The sequence below is a fragment of the Capra hircus genome, chromosome 15 (assembly GCF_001704415.2).
Source record: "Capra hircus breed San Clemente chromosome 15, ASM170441v1, whole genome shotgun sequence".
Classification (NCBI taxonomy): Eukaryota; Metazoa; Chordata; class Mammalia; order Artiodactyla; family Bovidae; genus Capra; species Capra hircus.
The window spans coordinates 64,067,960-64,088,105 of record NC_030822.1 but is presented as its reverse complement, the minus strand read 5'-3'; the positions used below and the strand labels follow the sequence as shown (position 1 = coordinate 64,088,105).

The 20,146-nt window shown below is 41.1% G+C and overlaps 1 protein-coding gene across 3 annotated transcripts in view; it reads right to left on the bottom strand.

Annotated features, from left to right (window-relative positions):
* Positions 1 to 18,733, bottom strand: part of EXPH5 (exophilin 5) — a 92,792-nt gene extending 74,059 nt beyond the window's left edge. For 2 of the 3 annotated variants that reach the window (XM_018059823.1, XM_018059824.1), the window contains exons 1-2: positions 18,283 to 18,733; positions 17,634 to 17,790 (exon numbers count right to left, since the gene is read on the bottom strand). In XM_018059823.1, coding sequence (XP_017915312.1) covers positions 17,634 to 17,790; positions 18,283 to 18,358 — 233 coding nt within the window. In that variant the 5' untranslated portion in view covers positions 18,359 to 18,733. The remainder of the gene's footprint in view (positions 1 to 17,633; positions 17,791 to 18,282) is intronic. The other variant, XM_013969499.2, reaches the window with a different exon arrangement.

Here is a 20,146-nt window from a genome sequence, read left to right as displayed (position 1 = left end):
TGAACATTGTTTGGCATTGCCTTTCTTTGGGATTGGAACAAAAATGCCTTTTCCAGTCTGGTGGCCACTGATGAGTTTTCCAAATCTACTGGTATATTGAGTGCAGAACTTAAGCAGCATCCTCTTTTAGGATTTGAAATAGCTCAGCTCGAAGTCCATCACCTCCATTGCCTTTGTTCATATGAATCCTTCCTAAAGGCCCATTTGACTTCACACTCCAGGATGTCTAGCCTAGGTTAGTGACCATGTGGTTATCCAGGTCATTAAGGCCTTTTCTTGTATAGTCCTTTTGTGTATTCTTGCCACCTCTTTTTATTTTTTTCTCCTTCTGTTAAGTCCTTGCTGTTCTGTCCTTTATTGCACCCATTTTTGCATGAAATGTTCCCTTGGTATCTCTAATTTTCTTGCAGAGATCTCTATTCTTTCCCATTCTATTGCTTTCCTTTATTTCTCTGCATTGTTCACTTAAGAAGGCTTTCTTATTTCTCCTTGCTATTCTTCGGAGCTCTGCATTCAGTTGGGTATATCTTTCCCTTTCTTCTTTGCCTTCTGATTCTCTTCTTTTCTCAGGTATTTGTAAGGCCTCCTCAGACAACCACTTTACCTTCTTGCATTTCTTTTTTTTGGCATGGGTTTGGTCACTGCCTCCTGTACAATGTTACAAACCTCCATCCATAGTTCTTCAGGCACTCTTTCTACCAGATCTAATCCCTTGAATCTATAAATGACTGTGCTACCTAACAGACATGTTGTTGAGTCAACACACTGGGAAAAAAATTCTATTCTATGGGGCTTTCACTCTTGAAAGGATCACAGAGGACCTGACTCTGAGTTCCGATGCAGTGAGGTGCTATGAGAAGAGTCCTGAGGCAGCGACATATTCCCAAGACTGTTGACGTAATGTTGCAAACGGAGAAGCTTGTCATATCTGGCAGGTCCAAGAGAAAGAGGTGAAATTGCAATGCTACCCTCAACACTTAACTTTGACAGTTGACTGCTCTACAATAATAAAAAGAAAACCCTGATGGCAACCAATCTCCTAAGAAAGGCAGATCCAAATGAATAGCGAGGATCTGGCTTACTTCCCCAAGAGACTTAGGCTCCTGGAGGTGTAGAATCTTCTGTCTTTAGGGACTGCTACCTGTAAGCATCTATAGCATATCAGAGATAAGCTTGGATGAGGTAAGGAGAGAAAAGCACTTTAATCACTTTGATGATAAAACTGTAATTGTTTTGCATCACTGTTTGGAAATTGTGATACAACACTTTGTTGGCTTTTAGACAACTTAAAATTGCTTATAATTTTTTTAAAATGTACATTAATGTATCATTTTGTTCCCCCTGACTCTCCTTAAGGACCTGGGAGGCCCAGAACAAGATGTTACAAGTTGATAGAAGAAGTGAAAAAAGCTGGGGTAGCAGCTGGAGCCAGAGCTCAGGGGAACTGGCTGTACAAAGTGCAAAGTAGAGCTAGGTAAGGGTGGGGACTGTGTGGCTTTGAAGGTGGAGACAGCTACCCTGGAGGGAATGTGTTACTCATAAACCTTTTAAAGAGTTTTGCCTGGATGGCAGCGGCAAAGCAATTAAACAGCTGTGGGCAGACAGACATGACCTAATTTATTGGCCTTTCCTGTTGTCTTTGGTGCAGTCGGTGCTATAGCCTAACCTGAGACTAAGAGTGTTTGGTGGGGGCAAGGTTGGGGGTTGCTGAGAATAGGGGAGAAACTGATGTCCTTGAGGAAGAAGAGGCACTGTACCCAAGCAGGACCCCATGGGGCCTTCCCAGGACATGGGGCCTTCTTTGGCTCCTCTCTCGAGTACCTAGATAGTATTTGACACACATTTCCTAATTTGTTTTGCAGATATATTAAAAAAAAAACCTTCCCCCTCTCCAACAAACAGAAGATGTTAACTACTTGACAACCATCAGCACATAGCCCCAGGTCTCCTGGAGCATAACAAGTGACAATGTTAACCTTTGTGACACCACCCTGCTACCTGTCCATCAGCCAGAGAACTGTGCAGAAGCTGATCACAGACCCCGCTCCCTCATCTGGCTTTTAAAAGTGCTTTGCCTAAGCCCTTCGTGGAGTTCGGGGCTTTTAGGGTATGAGCCACCCGTCTCCTTGCCTGGTTTTGCAATAAACCTTTCTCTGCTCCAAACTCCAAAGTCTGCTTGGCCTCACTGTGCATTGGGCACAAAAACCTGATGGCAACAGCACAAGCAAGCAGGCCCAGTGCAGGGATGGCCAGACCCTCCTGACCTACTCCCTCACTGAGAAGGCCATTGTCAGCAGTCCCCTTGCCAAGCCCCAGCGATTCTTCTGCTCTGAGGAGTGAAGGACCCAACACCAGCTACTGAGGTGACAACTTTCAGCAGACAAGAGTTCTCACCTGGCCTTCAGTGATCCTGAAGGGGGGTGCAAAGTGTAGGCTCAAGTGCAAATGAGGTGATTCAGCTACTCAAGTGTGGATGATCCAAAAGTCATGAGAATCTACCTTATGGCACCAGGAAGAAAGGAAGAGGACCACATGTAAATACATGACAGAAATTTTAAAACAGACTGCAAAAAGTTCTGCAATTTAAAAACTGACAAATGAAAAGAAAAACCTTTGCTCCTATCTGGGCTCTGATACTGTTTAAATCAAAATGCTGGCTGTTTAGAGGATTTAATGGGGACCCCTCGGATGTTCCTCAGGCCACTCCAGACCCTTTGGGGGTTCTGACTGCTGTACTCCTTGGCCCCACGGTCACTCCTTCCTGTCTCAGAGCCCCACCTCTGGGAAGCTCACTGCAGGGCTGAAGAGCAGCAAGCCATCTGCAGCAGAAAAGGGGGTGGGGGGTCTTGTCAAGAAGCTGTGTCACGTGGACTGCACTTGGGTCTCACCTAGACTGTGGGTTTATTTGGTGTGGCTGTAGGTGGGGGTGAGGGGGATCACAGGGGTCCCATACTGACCCCCGCATATCATCGCAGTCTAGGATCACAACCCACACATTCTTTCAATGGCTATTTAACTCCCTCAAAGCTAAGGCATTAACTTCCCTTTGAATCCACACATCTCCACTGTTCAGTGTCTGGGTCAGTTCACCCGTAAAGCCTCAGGATATGATGCACAGCTGCCACAGGGCACAGAGTCTTGCGTTCCAGTCTCACATCCACCCCTGGTGGTACTATGGTCATGAGATATTTTGAGAAAAGAGAAAAATAAGGACAATAATATCTCACCTGGGAAAATAAGGAAATAATATCTGCTCTTTCTACTTTGTGCTCAGTCGCTCAGTCATGTCCAACTCTTTGTGACCCCATGAACTGTAGCCCACCAGGCTCCTCTGTCCATGGGATTTTCCAGACAAGAATACTGGAGTGGGTTGCCATTTCCTTCTCCATTTTTCTACTTTAAAGGATATCTGAGAGAATCCTGTGAGTATGGGAAGCTTTAAAGTATTGCATACATTTAAAATATTACCGATCACATATTCCTGAATAATCACAGAATCAGCAAAGAAAGAGATCTAATTCCTTCCTCTTTCTTTTGACCAACTTGTAGTGAAAGCAGGATGCTTTACCTTTTCAGAAACTCTTTGGACTTCCGTGTTGTCCTTCTTTAACTATGTCCTATTTTCTCATAATGAACATAACCACTCAACAGTCAATGTGAAGTATGACCAGGGCTCGGTCATTCCTTCAGGGAAGGGAGTTCAGAGCCAGGAGCTAATCAGCTCCTGAATATTACAGCATTTGTATTTGTGTAACCACACAGAGGCAGTAAAAGAAAACAAAAACAGCAGAAAGTGAAAAAGAAATTCTTCCAACTGTCAGACTGAACAGCTTCAGGGGCAGAAGGTCCCTTTGATCCTGCCAAGTAATTTTTAAATACTAGAAATGAGGCTTTTTACATTTGTGTCAGGCATAGCCCTCCAAGACTCCAGCCTTTCCCTTCCCAAACCGCAGGATTTTCTGAGAAATCAACAGTCCCTCAATTTATGTAAAGGAGTGGCCTGTAGGTGAAGTCACAACCTAATGTCCTGGCAACCAAGATAGGATCTCTTATGCATATTAGAGTCATTTGGAAGCTCTGAAAAACATCTATGCTTCCCCCATCACAACCAATTTGGCTGGAATGTCAGGGTGGGACATGGCATCAGACATTTGGAGAGTTCCCCAGGTGGCTGTCATTTCAGCCAGGGTTGAGAATCTCTGCCTTGGCAGAGCCTGCAGTTCCAAGACTTGTCATCACAGAAGCCAAGCAGACACATTAAATGTATCTTAGTGCCCAGGTAGGCACACAGAGAGGAGACACAGAGTGAGTACAGAGAACCCAGGTGCAACCCCCTCCAGACAAGTGAATCTTAGTACCTACCAAGTCAACATTTTATCACCTTGAGCTGAACTGGAATGGTCTACAGCTCCCACTTAGGAAATCCAGCAATAAGTTTTCCCTAGGAGGTGCCACAGGTTGGATTCTGATCCTAGGGCAGCCCATTCACAGGCAGGCTAGAGGTGCATCAGGTGACCTGCCATAATGGCCATGAACATCAGAATCTGGACCAGAGAATGTGTACAGTCAGCCAGTTGAAAGTGCACAGCATGAAGTGAGGGAATCAAAGACATCCTAGAAGAAGGACAGGCTAGGCTCTGACAGGCAAGCAGTGTAGCTGCTCCCTAGAGTTGCCTTGGTTTCCCAAGTCCTTCAAGTTCCAAATTCAGCCCACATGTAACTTTTGGGCAAAGCCCTCTCTATCTAAGGGGCCCTGACTGACTCCTCCTTTCCATCCAAAGACCCTGACTAACCTGAGCGTATTGGAGACTGACCATGGCACCCAGAAGGATGGGGAGAAGCAGCAGCACAGAGAAGCAAGAGAAGAACAGGGCAACTCTCAAAAGATGCTGAAGCAAGAGACAGAAACTGTGAGAGGGCAGACGGGGCATGAACAGTGAGTGCAGGATAATCAGAAAGAAAACTGAAGGGAATTTTCTGGCAGGGAAACAGAGCCTTAGCAATATAAGGCTGGGAAGTGAGAAAAAGCAGAATTTACAGGATGATAGAAGAGGGCAACCAGGATGGAAGAGGGAAGAAGAGGACAAGAAACTTCTTTCCCTGCTCTGCGCTGTTGGAAGATGACTCCTATAAGTACACTTCTCAGGCTCAACTAGAAGTTTGAGGCTTCCAGCTGGCTTCAGCCAGGCACTGGCAGGAACTGGAGGTCTAGAAGGGAAAAGTCAGGGTATTTCTCCTCCTCCCTCTGCCTTATGAGGAACTTCCGGTAGCGACTGTCTCTCCCAGTTTTCCAAATCCCCGGACAGGTCTGCCAAGGTCCCAGTTTCTCTTGAAGGATCCTAATCTGTAGGGCTTGGCTAACCCTGCCTGCTTCTAAAAAAACAAAAAGAAAAAAATTTAAACTTAATTGTTCTTCAGTCACTCAGTCCTGTCCAAACCCATGAACTTCAGCATGCCAGGCTTCCCTGTCTTTCACTATCTGCCAAAGTTTGCTCAAACTCATGTCCATTGAGTTGATGATGTCATCCAGCCATTTCATCCTCTGTTGCCCACTTCTCCTGCCTTCAATCTTTCCCAGCATCAGGCTCTTTTCCAATGAGTTGGCTCTTCGCATCAGGTGGCCAAAGTATTGGAGCTTCAGTTTCAGCACCAGTCCTTCAAATGAATATTCAAGGCTGATTTCCTCTAGGACTGACTGGTTACATTTTATTATATAAACAATTTTAAAAATCGTTTTCTTAGATAAGTAGAAATTAAGTGCAATGAAATCTGTGAAATATATTTGTTATGCTGCTGTTGCTGCTGCTGCTAAGTCACTTCAGCCGTGTTCGACTCTGTGAGACCCCATAGATGGCAACCCACCAGGCTCCTCTGTCCCTGGGATTCTCCAGGCAAGAAAACTGGAGTGGGTTGCCATTTCTTTCACCATATTTGTCATAAATAGGACAAAAGTCAATTTCCTTCATGTATAGAGAAACATATAAAGCAGTAAGAAAAAACCCCATTAAGACTCTGTGTCATAGTGGTGTTTGCTTTCTAGAATCCATTCCCCTAGTTTCCCCCCTTTTTGATTTTGTTGTGGGCATCAAAATATGCAGTCCCAGAGGATGGATCACAAATGATTTGTCTAACATTTAAATCCGACGCCTTGATTTTCAATTCCCTTGCAGCAACGGGTGGCTTTATGACCTGGATTTGGTCAATGAGAGTTAAGGGGAGGTGTGCTGGGATAGCATTCAGCAAAGCTTTCACTTTCATAATCAAATGGACAGATGTAGTTGGCTGCACCCTTATCCCCTCTCTCCCGCCTTAAATATGGATGTGGTGTTTGGAGCAGTTGTAGCCATCTTTCATTGCAAAGGGACCAACCTGACATCCTAAACCATTAAACCAGCTAGCAGACCTATTTCCAGATACCTAGTTATTTCCAAAAAATGTATTCCCAATGGATTAAAGCCATGATTAGATTTGTTATTTGTGACAAGACGCTTTCTGAATATAAATTCTGAAATATAAATAGGCAAAGGTATAAATAGATAATTCATAAGTTATGAAATGTAAATTAATAGTAAACATATGAAAAAAGTTCAAATTCATTATAACCACAGTTTCAGAAATTAAATCTAGTATAAGAATTTTTAGCCTACAAAATTAGCAAAGATTAAAAATAATAGTACAATTCAGTCCCGGGAAGGACAGTTTCTGCTGCAAGTCAAAGTACAATTTGGTAGAACTTTTTGGAAATCATTTCCCAACATAAAACAAGAATTTAGAAAATATTTATATTATAGAATAATGATTCTACACTGTGGAATTTACCTAGCTGTGCTTAGTCGCTCAGTTGTGTCCTACTCTTTGCGATCCCACAGACAGTAGCCCGCCAGTCTCCTCTGGCGATTCTCCAGGCAAGAATACAAGACCCAGGTCTCCCGCATTGCAGGCAGATTCTTTACCATTTGAGCTACCAGGGAAGCCCAAGAATACTGGAGTGGGTAGCCTATCCCTTCTCCAGGGGAACTTCCCAACCCAGGAATTGAACCATAGTCTCCTGTATTGCAGGCAGATTTTTTCACCAGCTGAGCTACCAGGGAAGCCTAGAATTTATCTGGGAGACACTTTTAATTGAATTAAGGATGTAAGCACAAGTGTTTGTAATGACATTGTTTAACATAGTATAACACAGCATAACAAACTTGATTCCATATTGAATCTATTCCTTTATCTCTAATCTTTGTGCTCTGTTGCTTGTGCTTAGTCATGCTGGTTCTGAACCATTTGTAAAATAATGTTGCCTGTAACTTGAAATATACAGGACAGCCCATTCTCAAGGCTCTTATCTTTAAAGGCATAACACTTTCCCCACTCATATAGAGATAAAAAGTTGCAGAACAGAGAATAATATTTGTCTTGTTGGAGGTTTGTAAGAACATTGTGACCACACCTAAATGTACAGATGCAAAAACAAAGAATTCTGGCATCAAGAAGTTTGCAACAACCAGCCACATCCCCTCCCCTCCAGGTATAAAAGAAGCCAAAATTCTAACTCAGGTAAGATGATTCTTTGGGTTACTAGTTCATCATCTTCTTGATCTGCTGGCTTTCTAAGTAAAGTAGCCCCAACAACTCATCTCTCAGTTTATAGGTGTGTAGTATAGTAAGCAGTATGAGCTTGAACTTGTTAACAATAGCAATGAGAAACAAAAAAGAATAAGAGAAAATTGAAGTACCTAAAATATTGGAATGATTAATTAAATTATAAAATACACATAGAAGAATAGTATACAGCCACAAAAAATGTTGACTAAGAGTCTTTAATTTGAAGGGGTTATTTTTATGTCAGATATTACACATAAAAATATACATAATACTCTTACAATTATATGAAAGTGAGTGTGGATGAAAATAGTTTTGATGGTTCCTAAAAAGTTAAACCCAGAATTGGCAAATGTCACAGTAATTCCACTCCTGGGTATACACCCAAAAGAAAGGAGAACAGGTACTCAAAATCCTTGTAGATAAATGTTCATAGCAGCACTATCCACAATAGACAAAAGGTGGAAACAACCCAAAGAATGAATAAACAAATTGCGGTATAAACATATAATGAAACATCATTCAGAACAATTTTTAAAAAAGAATGAAGTACAGATAGATGCTACAAGGCAGACAGACGTCAAAACATGCTGAGTAAAGTGGGTACGAAAGGTTACATATCACATGGAAGATTCTATTATATGAAATGTCCAGTAGAGGTAGATACATATAGACAGAAAGCTGATTGGTGGCTGCCAGCAATTGGAGGGAGCAGGAATAAGGAATAACTTTTTAAAAAATTAATTTCACTGAAGTATAGTTGATTTACAATGTTGTGTTAATTCTGCTGTTAATATACCAAAGTGATTCATTATTTTTCATATTCTTTTCCATTATGATTTATCACAGTTTATTGAATACAGTTGCCTGTGCTATACAGTAGGACCTTGCTGTTTATCCATTCCATATATATAAATTTGCATATGCTAATCTGAAACTCCCAATCCATCCCTCCCCCATGGCAACACAATCACAAGTCTGTTCTTTATGTCTGTGAGTCTGTTTCATAGATAAGTTCACTTGTGTCATATTTTAGATTCTACATATACATGATAGCATATGGTATTTACCTTTCAAAGAGTAACTATTTAATGAGTTTAATTTTGAGGTGATGAGATTTTTTGGCCTTGTGTCCAAGTATTCCAACACCATTTGCTGAAAAAGACTATCCTTCATTGAATTGCTTTCATACCTTTGTGAAAAAAATCAATTGGCTATATTTTGGGGCTCTGTTTCTGAACTATATTCTGTTCCATTAAATCATATAAATTTTCCCCTTCACAAATACTATGATATCTTGATTACTATGACTTTATAGTAAGTCTTAAAATCAATTAGTGTGGTTCTTTCAATTTTCTTTTTTTCAAAATTGCTTTGTCTATTCAGTTCCTTTGTTCTTCCATAAAAATTAGATTTCTAATTGTTCATTATTAGTATATGGTAATACAATAGGTTTTTATATATTAATCTTGTATCCTACCACCTTGTTAAAGTCACTTATTAGTTCTAGGATTTTTTTCTTTTGCTAGATTTTTTTCTTTGTAAACAATCACGTCATTAGCAAATATGGATAGTTTTATTTCTTCCTTTCTGATATGTGTATCTTTTACTTCTCTGCCTGTCTAGGACCTCAAGTATGATGTTAAATAGGAACGGTAAGATTGATTGTACGTCTTGTCTTGTTTTCAATCTTAAGGGGGAAAGCAGTCTTATACCATTAGGTATTATGTTAGCTAAAAGATTTTTTGTAGATGCCTTTTTTTAGGGTCTATTTCTTCCTTGCCATGAGTTTTTATCAAGGCCTTTTCTGCATCAATTGATATGATCACACGTGTTTCTTTTTTAGATTATTGATATAGTGGTTTACAGTAATTTATTTTAAAATAGAGAATGAGCCTTACTGTTATATATTAAATTGTGTCCTCCAAAAGAGATATGCTGGAGTCCTAACCCTTAGTACCTTATTTGGAGACAGGGTCTTTACAAAGGTAATCAAGCTAAAATGAGGTGTTTAGTGTGGGCTCTAATTCAGTATGATTGGTGTCCTTATGGAGAGGGCAAAATTTAGACGGCAGAGGCAGATACACACAGGGAGAATGCCATGTGAAGACTGGAGTTACACTGCCACCAGCCCAGGAACCAGCAGAGTTCCTGGGAGAGCCCTGGAACAGAGTCTACTCAAGTGCCTTCAGAGGGTGCGCCCGTCCTGACACCTGGAGGCCAGCTCTTTACCACAGATCTGCAGAACAGAACAGTGGTTGCCAGGTTACCCTCTCCCAGCTCAGATCAGGCTGCTCCCTCCTTAACTACCATTACATGTGTTGTTTTAAAGTCGAAACCAAGGCAAACTTGATATAAATATAAAACACCACAACCTTTCTTTGGAAAGTGGTGAGTTTGGTGTTGCTATAGCCCCCAATTTCCTCTTTCATCACTAGAAAGTCTAACACACAGAGGAATGAGGAAGCTGGCTCCTGTGGTATGCCAAGCTGGTGTTTTGAGTACAGCCTTTAGATAGGGCCATCGGCAATGCCAATAAGGAAACATTCCTGAGGAGAGTGAAGTGAGCCTAAGGCTCTCAATATTATGGCCTGTGCAGTAACTAACTGCAGAAAAACAGACGCGAGTTGCTTCAGCAAGGCTCTTAGCCAACTGGTTCTCAGTTTTAAAACTCAAATGTGTTAATAGGAAGAAAAATATTTTCTGACTAGCCTTAACTTGACCTTCTTTGTCCTTTATGTCATATCCCCAGATCTATCCTTCCCTTACTTGTGTTCCCTCATGGAAGTAGTTAAGGTTCACTTAATTAGGAATTGAGTACCTACTAGGTGTATGAGGCTCTCCATCCCTGAGACAATCCTTGACCACAGGAACTCGAGACTGATGTACAGAAATGAACTTACCCATGAATATATTAACATTACAAAATGTGTAAAACATTATCAAGAAAAGGGCAGAAAAATATTCAGATATTTAAAGTCATATTTATGAAGGAAAATATAGTTATTTTATATCTCTTGCATTTCTTTATTATCAAAAGAAGTAATTTAAAAATCTATAATAATTTTAAGGAATAAAATAATAATAAAATGGTTAGAGTTCCTATAAATATCACACCCAAGAGATAACCATCTTAGTAGTTTACAGTATATCCTTACAAAATGCATATATACTTTTTAAAAAAACAAACAGTAATAAGAGAAAATTTCACATATTGAGGTACGAGGAAGTCATTCTGGCTTATACACAAGTAAACCTGAACTTTGTGCTAACTAAAACAGTCTGTGTGTACAGACATTGTATATCTGCTTTAATTATTAAAGAAAAGGGCAGAATATGCAAAAGTAAAGAATGTGCATGTTAAAAATAAAGATTAAATGCTTCCCTTCCTGGGATACCAATACTAGTACTATTTAAATGATAAGACTCCTTTCCCAGGTGCTAAGGCTGTACTGGCTTGCTATGTACATGCTGAACTGTTTTCTTTTTTTTTTTTTTTAATTTGAAGGAATGTATCCTTGACTTGTTTGATGTTCTTTGCTCTGAAAATATACAAAACTGTGTTGAAAACCATGCTTCTCCAGAGAAGTTCTTCAGAGTTATCTGAGAGGCTGTTTGGGGGGCTATAAGTCCTTATTGGCTCAAGTAAAACTCCTTTCTCTTCCTATTATATTGTTTATTGATTATTTCCCTTGACAACAGTTGCTGGCAATTTTCCTGTATATATGGCAAATATCATTAGTGGCCCTCCAATATCCATTATGTTCTTTTCCTTAGTAACAATATTCCCAATTTTTAGTAAGGACACATGATTACCTAGAATTGTATGTTCTCTATTTTTATGGTCAGTGAATAGCAAGATCTGTAAGTGCAAAGATATCAGAGCTGGTTCTGTTACAAGCTACATGACAATGTGAGGATAATCAGTTCAACTTCATTGTAGAAAGCAGTACCGCACAGTGATTTAAGTGCTGATGGAGTCCACAAATCCAGTGCTTCTTAGCAATATTATCTCAATCAAGTTACTTATCCTCCCTAAACTTCATCTGAATGGAGACTAAAAATATCCCTCAATTCATCAGATTGTTGTAAAAATAAAGGAGATAATGGATATGAAGAGTTTAGCACAGAGCAAGTAATCAATAAATAAGAGCTATTATTACTGTTGCCGCTGTTGTTAGCTTTTGGAAAAAAAAAACATACCTGCTTTATTAGATTAAGATGAGGATAAAAGCTAACTTTAAGAGTTAAAATCTCACAAAACCTAACTAGGGCACTAATCATCAACCTTGAGATTTGTTGTTGTTGTTTAATTGTCAAGTCATGTATAATTCTTTTGCGACCCCATGGACTGTAGCCCACCAGGCTCCTCTGCCCATGGGATTTTCCAGGCAAGAATATTAGAGTGGGTTACCATTTCCTTCTCTAGGGGATCTTCCTGACCCAGGGACTGAAACCATGTCTCCTACATTGGCAGGCAGATTCTTTACTGCTGAGCCACCAGGAAAGTCCTTATTTACCAGGCTCCTGTCATTATCTGCCAACACCACTCTCTCAAGCAGACTTCCCACATGGCTGCATTTCAGCCCTCTTCATTGTAAGAACAAAATGCAGCCAAGCATATGTTTTCATCTCTTTTAAGTGTCTCAACTTTTTTTCCACTCTCACTTGAAAAGACCCACATCTAACTTTTGATCTACTTAATATATTTTCAGTTTGCCTATATTTAAAAAAAAACTCAAAAAGTAAAAATTATGAAAGGTCAATAATTCCTAAGGTCACTAAAACAAACTCACTTGTACAATAAGCTGTAAACTCACTTTATTTGGTTATTCTGAGCCTTAACTCTTTTAATTATTTCTGCAGATTAGATGTGGAACTATAATAGTATAGTAGTTCCACATGTATTGCCCACAGAGACCAATTTAAGGAGCAATTAGACAGGAGAATTTGTCTGAGAGAAAGCTTTCCCCTCAATTTAAAGAAATTAACTAAACTGGATGTTATTGAAAAGTGTAGACACCTCAGAGATCCATGATGTTGACCCCATTCTTTGTTACATTATCAGAACACTCCAGCCTATAGGGCATCCCAATGACCTCCAGGCAGTTCTCACAGTCCCTTCCTCAGCCATGCAGGGCTCCATGAGAGCAAGCTACATATATATGAACTCTTCATCTTACAGGGTTTACCACCAACCAAAAACTTTCATAGATTGAAGCCATTTGCAGCAGAATTTCTTTGCTGTATCCTCAAGGTCAGCACAGTGTCTGGCACATAACAGATGCCCCATAAATATCCAATGTTTCTTGAGTCTGTCCTTGCCAGAGGCAGATTTCACCTGCTGGGAGAGGAGAAAGCAGGCAGAAAGCCTAAGAGAGAAAGGACACCTGTGTATCTGGCTTTTAATCTCTGCAGAATGCTGCAGTTGCCACCAGCTATCAATTACTTCACCACTTTGATATATACAGACCTCCTCAAGACTGAGTCACAGCTCAGCTACACTAGTGTAAATCAACTGAAACAGCTAAGCATGGGAAAACCATCCTGGGCTGCAATCTTGCCACTGAGCAAAGATAGTCTAAATCTAGACATGCCATTTTCTAACTTAATTACATCAGGTGCTATAACATCTTATACTTTATAAGTTTTCTGCAATAGAAAAAAACACATTTTGATTTATTGTTGTCTCTTCAGTGAGCTGACTACTTGATATAATCTCTTAGTACTTTCAGTCACACTTATGAGATGGGCATGGTGAGGGTGATAGGTAGTTGGGTTTTCCAAAGACTTTTGTAAAATGGAAGATGCTTTTCACATTTTATTATATCTATCATATTTATGTGTGTGTATATATATATATATGTATATATGTATACACACAGATGTATATTTTCTCCAAGGTGTGAGAGCAGTAAGGGGAAAGTTTTCACTTGCCAATCATGATTTAAAATCTCAGCCATTTCTCTTCACTGCAGCTAGAACCACAGACTGTACCAGGCCCAAAAAGTCATACCCAAGTTAACACTTCCAGGAAAAAAACCTTTCCACAATCCAAAATGAAGTATAACTGATGGACTGGAATTTAAGTTGTAATTTTCACTTCTGTTACGGGATCTCAGAGAATTTCTGTAGCTCAGATCCCAAACTCACAGGATTGAAGAGGACACATGTAACAGGGTGATTATAGTCCACGACAGGGTTCAGGAGGGAGAAATACCATCCTGCAGAGGGTACTGGGCAATGAAAAGAAGGTGAAACAGAGACTGAGAAATGGGAAGAAAAGCAAGGGACTGCAGAAACCTCTGACTCCAGCCAGTGCGGACCATTAATTCCTTCATCAAGTATTTACAAGGGGCTATACAATCCATTCTGAAGGGGATCAGCCCTGGGATTTCTTTGGAAGGAATGATGCTAAAGCTGAAACTCCAGTACTTTGGCCACCTCATGCGAAGAGTTGACTCCTTGGAAAAGACTTTGATGCTGGGAGGGACTGGGGGCAGGAGGAAAAGGGGACGACAGAGGATGAGATGGCTGGATGGCATCACTGACTCGATGGACGTGAGTCTGAGTGAACTCCGGGAGCTGGTGATGGACAGGGAGGCCTGGTGTGCTGTGATTCATGGGGTCGCAAAGAGTCGGACACGACTGAGCGACTGAACTGAACTGAACCGATACAGACAGGAACCTTGTGACTAGGGCCTCCCTCTCCTTTAAGCCATGAAATCCTACACCTTTCCCCTCATCTGCCTTCCCAGAGCCAGGTGGCATGTGCCCAGGATTCCTGCATCCTTACCCCCAGGTCTGCCTTCCCATCTTGGCAGTGTTGGGCTTGAGGGCAGCGTGACCCAGCCCCCAGCTGTCAGGGCAAGCCCACACCTTTCAGAAAACATTTACTGAATGTTCCCCATAGGCCAGGAGCTATGGCAGGCCCTAGAGAGTCACAGAAAGGAGATGAACAAATTTTTACTTATTTTCTTCTAGTTGCTAAGCATGTGCCCAGATGCCCAGAAGAAACTGAAATAATAACATAAGCAGTATTTTGTGTTCTGCTTTTTCACAGAACAATGCCTCATACATATTTTTCCACCACTCCATCCATGAAAAGCTTGAGGTGCGTACAAAACAACCAAGGTAGTCAGAAATATGGAACTAAAATATCACACTGGATGGAACATAATGATATCTTCATAACTGTCCTTTGTAATGACTGCACTCTTACTTAGATTTAAAAATTCCCACTCTTTTGCTTACAGGTAAAACTGCAATATCTGAGAGTATCTGTTTTGTTTTTCCTCTAACATAACATAACATATGCTATGTTTTGTTTCTAAGTTGTTTCCAGCTTTGTGAAATGGAATTAAAGTGTGTATCTGAGGTTATTGAGAGGATTAATTAAATATATATAACATGTTTAATACAGTACATAGTATATAGTAAGAGACCAATAAATGTTAGCTATTATTATTATTATCACAATAATAACTATTATTACCTAAAAGGCAGCACTTAATAAATGTTCGTGTGGTCATCTTCTCCACCTCAATCTCCTACTAATGAGAAACATCCAAGAATTGGATGACTAGGTCAACAGCAAGTCACGTCTTCATAGGTATTAGCATATTGTTCACCAAAAAGATAGTATTCAATTTAAAATGCCACTAACAACGTGTAGAATGTATCCATTTCACTTCACGAAGTCTTTTCTGTTATTTATTTATTTTTTTTTTAATTTTAAAATCTTAAATTCTTACATGCGTTCCCAAACATGAACCCCCCTCCCACCTCCCTCCCCACTTTTCTGTTATTTTTAAAGGTGTAACATGGTATCATGAGATTACTTCAGTTTTCTTATTTTAAAATTACTGTTAGGGTGAACATTTTCCCATATGTTTTGTTTACTGTTTGGATATATTCCAAACAGTATAAATTATTTATTTCTATGTTTTGCCTATTTAACAACTTGAATCTTCAGGTTTTCTTAAAAATTTGAATAAACTCTTCATATATTTGAAACATTATAATATTTCATGTAAATACTTTCCCAGTAAGGTGGAGTCAGAGAGTGCTGGTACCAATGAAGGAAGATCAGGGGAAGCTCACTTCTATAGGTGGGGCTACAATCTCCTGCACAGTGAACTCAGCTAGTTCTATGCCATTAAGATCCACCTCTGGATACCTCTGGCCTTGCATGATACTGTAGTCCTATATTTCTAACTGTAGGATACTTCTTAGTTGTCTTGTAGACAGCTCAATGCTATCATAGACAGGCCTCAACCAGCAAACATCCCAAGCTTCCACATTTAACCCCTTCTCTTTTTGTCCTGGTCAAGAGATCTGGAGACTGTTTCTCAGTATAGTTAAAAAGGCCTCTGAGCATCTCTTGGGACTGTTGTACTTTCTGCCAAATAAAACCCTTGATTTATATGTCATGTGTCTTGACTTTTGATTAGGAAAATATGATGATAAAAAATTGAGCAGAAGAACCAAGTTGATACGTCATTACAGGCCTTTTCTGTATGCCAGTATCTGCTACTAAAACTGATGCCTGTGAGCTCATTAGCAGAGCAATCCCACGGAGACTGCTATCCAGTGATAGGTATTTGACAATGGGACTCAGGAATCAACCAGGGGAAAATAAAATAGTAGAAATAATTGCCTCGAGCATTGGGCTCAAGTGTCTGCTTTCCTTAAATTAGTTTTCTGTTTTAATGGTGTCGTTTAATTATTTATTATTATTATTTTTCAAAGTTTGTTTAGTAGTTAACAGTATTGATTTTGTCTTTGCATTATGGCTTTTTCTGCTGATGCTCCAGTTAGGATATGAGTGTGTTTTAGGCTTCCTTCTAAAGCCTAGCCTAAGGGCCTTTGCCACCCAAGTGTAATTCCACTTCCCTCTAAGGTCAGCTGCCATGGGCACCATAGGCTGCTGTATAGAAAATACAACAAGGCAAGCATCAGGTCAAATACAAAAAGTCAAAATTTCCTTGAATTTTAAAATAAATGACATTAGTATTTCTAAAAACTATACTTCATGAACAGTTAGCAGGATGTTGATAACATCTTCAGTGGAAGCTACCCTCCACATTATTTCCTAATTCTACCCTCACTTTCCCCCCAAATATACTGGGTTCACTTAAGAAGTCCAATCCTCTCCAGAAACAACAAATACTTCCAAGAACACACACTGAGAGCAACCAGTTTCTTAGTCCTTTTGGAGTATGTGTTGAAAACAAACTGCAAAGCTCTCCTTTCCAAGGTTGGGTGTGCCTGTGTACATTGCATGTGCCCACATGTGGGTACAAGCGTGTGTGTGTGTGTATGGATATACTGGGCTCAGTAGGGCACACTTCTGCAGTTTGAGGAAATGATAGAGCCTGTTTTTCTAATGGCAGATTATGATGGTATGAAATACACATCCTCAAACTTCAAATATTCATTTCTCCCCACAGGAGTCATTTCTGGGGGCTGGGGGTGGGCTTAGCCATATCTGGTGAAGACAGGGCTTTGGGCCCAGTGTATTCCAATTGCTTCTAAAAAACCAGCAAGGGTTTCCCTATGTGAAGAGTATCTTTGGAGGTTTTTTGGTTGGGGTATTGCCCGGTGGGTAAGTGTGATGCCTGGAAGAAAGTCGCAACACAGAACTTAGATCACCAACAAGTTGTTCACAAACAAAACGGCTTTCTAAATTCCAATCAATGCCACACTTTCTGGTCCAAGACTGATACTTTGAATTTTTTTCCACAGTCTACTGGAGAAGGCCTTGAGTAGGTTTAATCCAGGACAGATAAGAAAGTCTTTAATTCATTCCAGGACTTATCCCACACTTCCCCAGCAGAAAAAAATGGTTACTTTACGTCTCAGGCAATTATCTCCGGATTTCATTCCCTGGTAACTTAATCCCTCATCTGTAATACCGCACAATAAGGTCAAGGGTGAAGGTCTGCAGCAACTCATCTTCCCCAAGCACCACACACGAGGGGATCAAACCATTGCAGCGACCCCAAGGGTCCCCAGTTCCAGCTAAATTCACTCCATACCGTTTGGAAGTTCCTCGAACTCCAGCTCTTGAGGCGGGAAACACTTGACCTTCAGTGAGGTGCCAGCTCTCCTGGGCCTTGCTGACTGGCTCCGTGGGTGGAGAGGGGGAGGTTTCTCCAAGAGCGTGTGCGGCGAGAGTGGACGACCCGGAGGACTCTGCAAACACGTGGGTCCGCGCCGGCCAAGACCGCGCTCCCCGCCCCGTCTCACGGGTCCGCCCGGCCCACGCCACGCGGCGGCTTGGAGGACACCTGAGCGACCTGCCGCCCGGCTCGGACGGACCGCAAGCAGCGACTGCCGCCCACGCGTCGCGGCCGAGGGGCGGGGCAGCCGCGCGGGACCCACGCGGAGAGAAACGCGCCGAGGCGCCCGCCCGCACGCCCAGGGCAGGGGCGCGCCCCGCGCGGCGGGAGCGGAGCTCGCCGACCAGCCTGCCTGGGAGGCGGCGTCTGGAAAGAGCACCCGCCAGGCCTCCCAGGTTCTTCAGATTTCCCCCTGCCGCGCCGCGCGCCGCGGGCGGAGGCTGCACGTCCCCGAGCCTCAGACAGGTGCCCGGCGACAGCTCCGCGCGCGCCGGGCTCGGCGGACCCCGCGGGCCCCCCCTCAACTGTGCACCAGACCCGGGGGAACAAAGAGTTAGCTCGGTACCTGATCCTCTCCTTCTCTGCTCTCCGGAGCTCCTCATTTCTTTCCAGCACCTGAAGGATCTTCCTGGCTTCTTCATCGTTTAGGAAACTGCAGTCAAACCCCTGAGGAACTTTCGTCATTTTCTCTACTGTGTGTGCATTACCCTTAAGCTCCTTGGCGCCTCCTGTTACAGTGACATTTCTCAAGCTACAGAAGACCAGTTTCAGGTACTTGATTTCAGAGCCAATGAAGCCCGTCCCTTTGAAAATCTAAAACCTAGGGAGCAGCCCACACCTACAGGACTAATTTTGATGACACCTTAATGACATATTTCTCTCAGCGTATCCAACCGAGATGCAAAATGAACCGCTGAGGGGGAGAGGGAACCAATCCCATCCCGAAGGGGCGGGCCGTTCCCAGCTCCTGCCTGTCCCTCCTCCACCCGGTATCAAACTTGTTTAACTAACAAGCCTACACATAATTTAGCCCCGAAGTGGGGCGGAGGCTTGAGTGTTGGCTCCAGCGTATTTATTTTGGCTGTTGTTTGCCCACAAAACTTGAACTTGACTAGTAGGCGTGAAAAAGAGAGTTTCACGACAAATTCTCGTTTCTAATAAAGAGCCCATAGGAAATAGAATTGAGCTTATGAGCTTTAGAACTGGCAGGAGGGTTATTCCTTTTAGAAAGACCCAGAAGAATTGAACTTTTATACAGCCACAAGGCTGAATTTAGTTTATCCTTGGAAATTAATTTTTTGCCGAGTCTCCCACCTCTCGGATACCTGCAGGTCATTGTTTCACAAAGTCATTCTCAGACTTTAGAAAAATCAAAACCGTTTATGGTATTTCAGGAGAGGACATACCCAAAGGATGGTTAAAAAGCACCTGTTTGTAGTTTTCTGTAAGATTTGATAATCTTAATAAACAGTTTCAGGGAAGTAATAAAAGTGCCACTTTAAAACATCTTAATCCTCTGACTAAAGTAAAATGTAATCCTATGAAACCACAGAAATAGCTTTCCCTAGAAAGCATTATTCCAAGATCTGATGGAAATTTCTAAATATATTCAAAAATATACATTTTAAAAATTATCAAGTCTGTTTCAGAAAACATTTTGTTTCTTTGGCTTCATTTTGCACACAATAACTTCATCAGATCAACTTTATTGCCCCAAAGCCTTAATTTGGTCACTTCTTATGTAGTGGTGATGGTTACTAACATTTAAAATTTGCTTCCATGTACATCATCCCTTTTCACAGCAAAAACCATAATAAAGATTTTGTATCTGTAACAAAATGTCAAAAATGGTTATTTATGTTTTGGCCTCAAGATCCTCTATTCACCTTATTTAAGATATGTCTAGGCAAGTAACCATTTAAATAAATTTCCGTGGGTGTCTATTTGTTACTTCGGTGAAGCAGGAACTAATTCAGTTCACTAATGTTGTACAACTCACAGAGCTCCTTTATAAATAATCTCTGTATTAATGATGGTTTAGGAATGTGTCTCCTTCATGATGTCTGTATTTTTTCCTCTTTAGTGTGTTCATTTATTCAGCATAATTATGGAACTTTAAAAATGTGGACACAGGCTCTTTTTTCCGGGTATAGCAATTAATTGATTTCCACCTACTATAAGGAAGCACCATACACTTTGAATTTTGCAATAAGGAGATCCTTATTTTGAATTTGCAGTCAATTTGAATTTCATTTTTACTAAATTGAAAGTAGGGAAAACTATCATTCACATATGACTTAAATCCCTTATGATTATACAGTGGAATTGACAAATAGATTCAAGGGATTAGATCTGATAGAGTGCTTGAAGAACTATGGACAGAGGCTGTAATCAAAACCATCCCCAAGGGAAAAAAAAATGCAACAAGG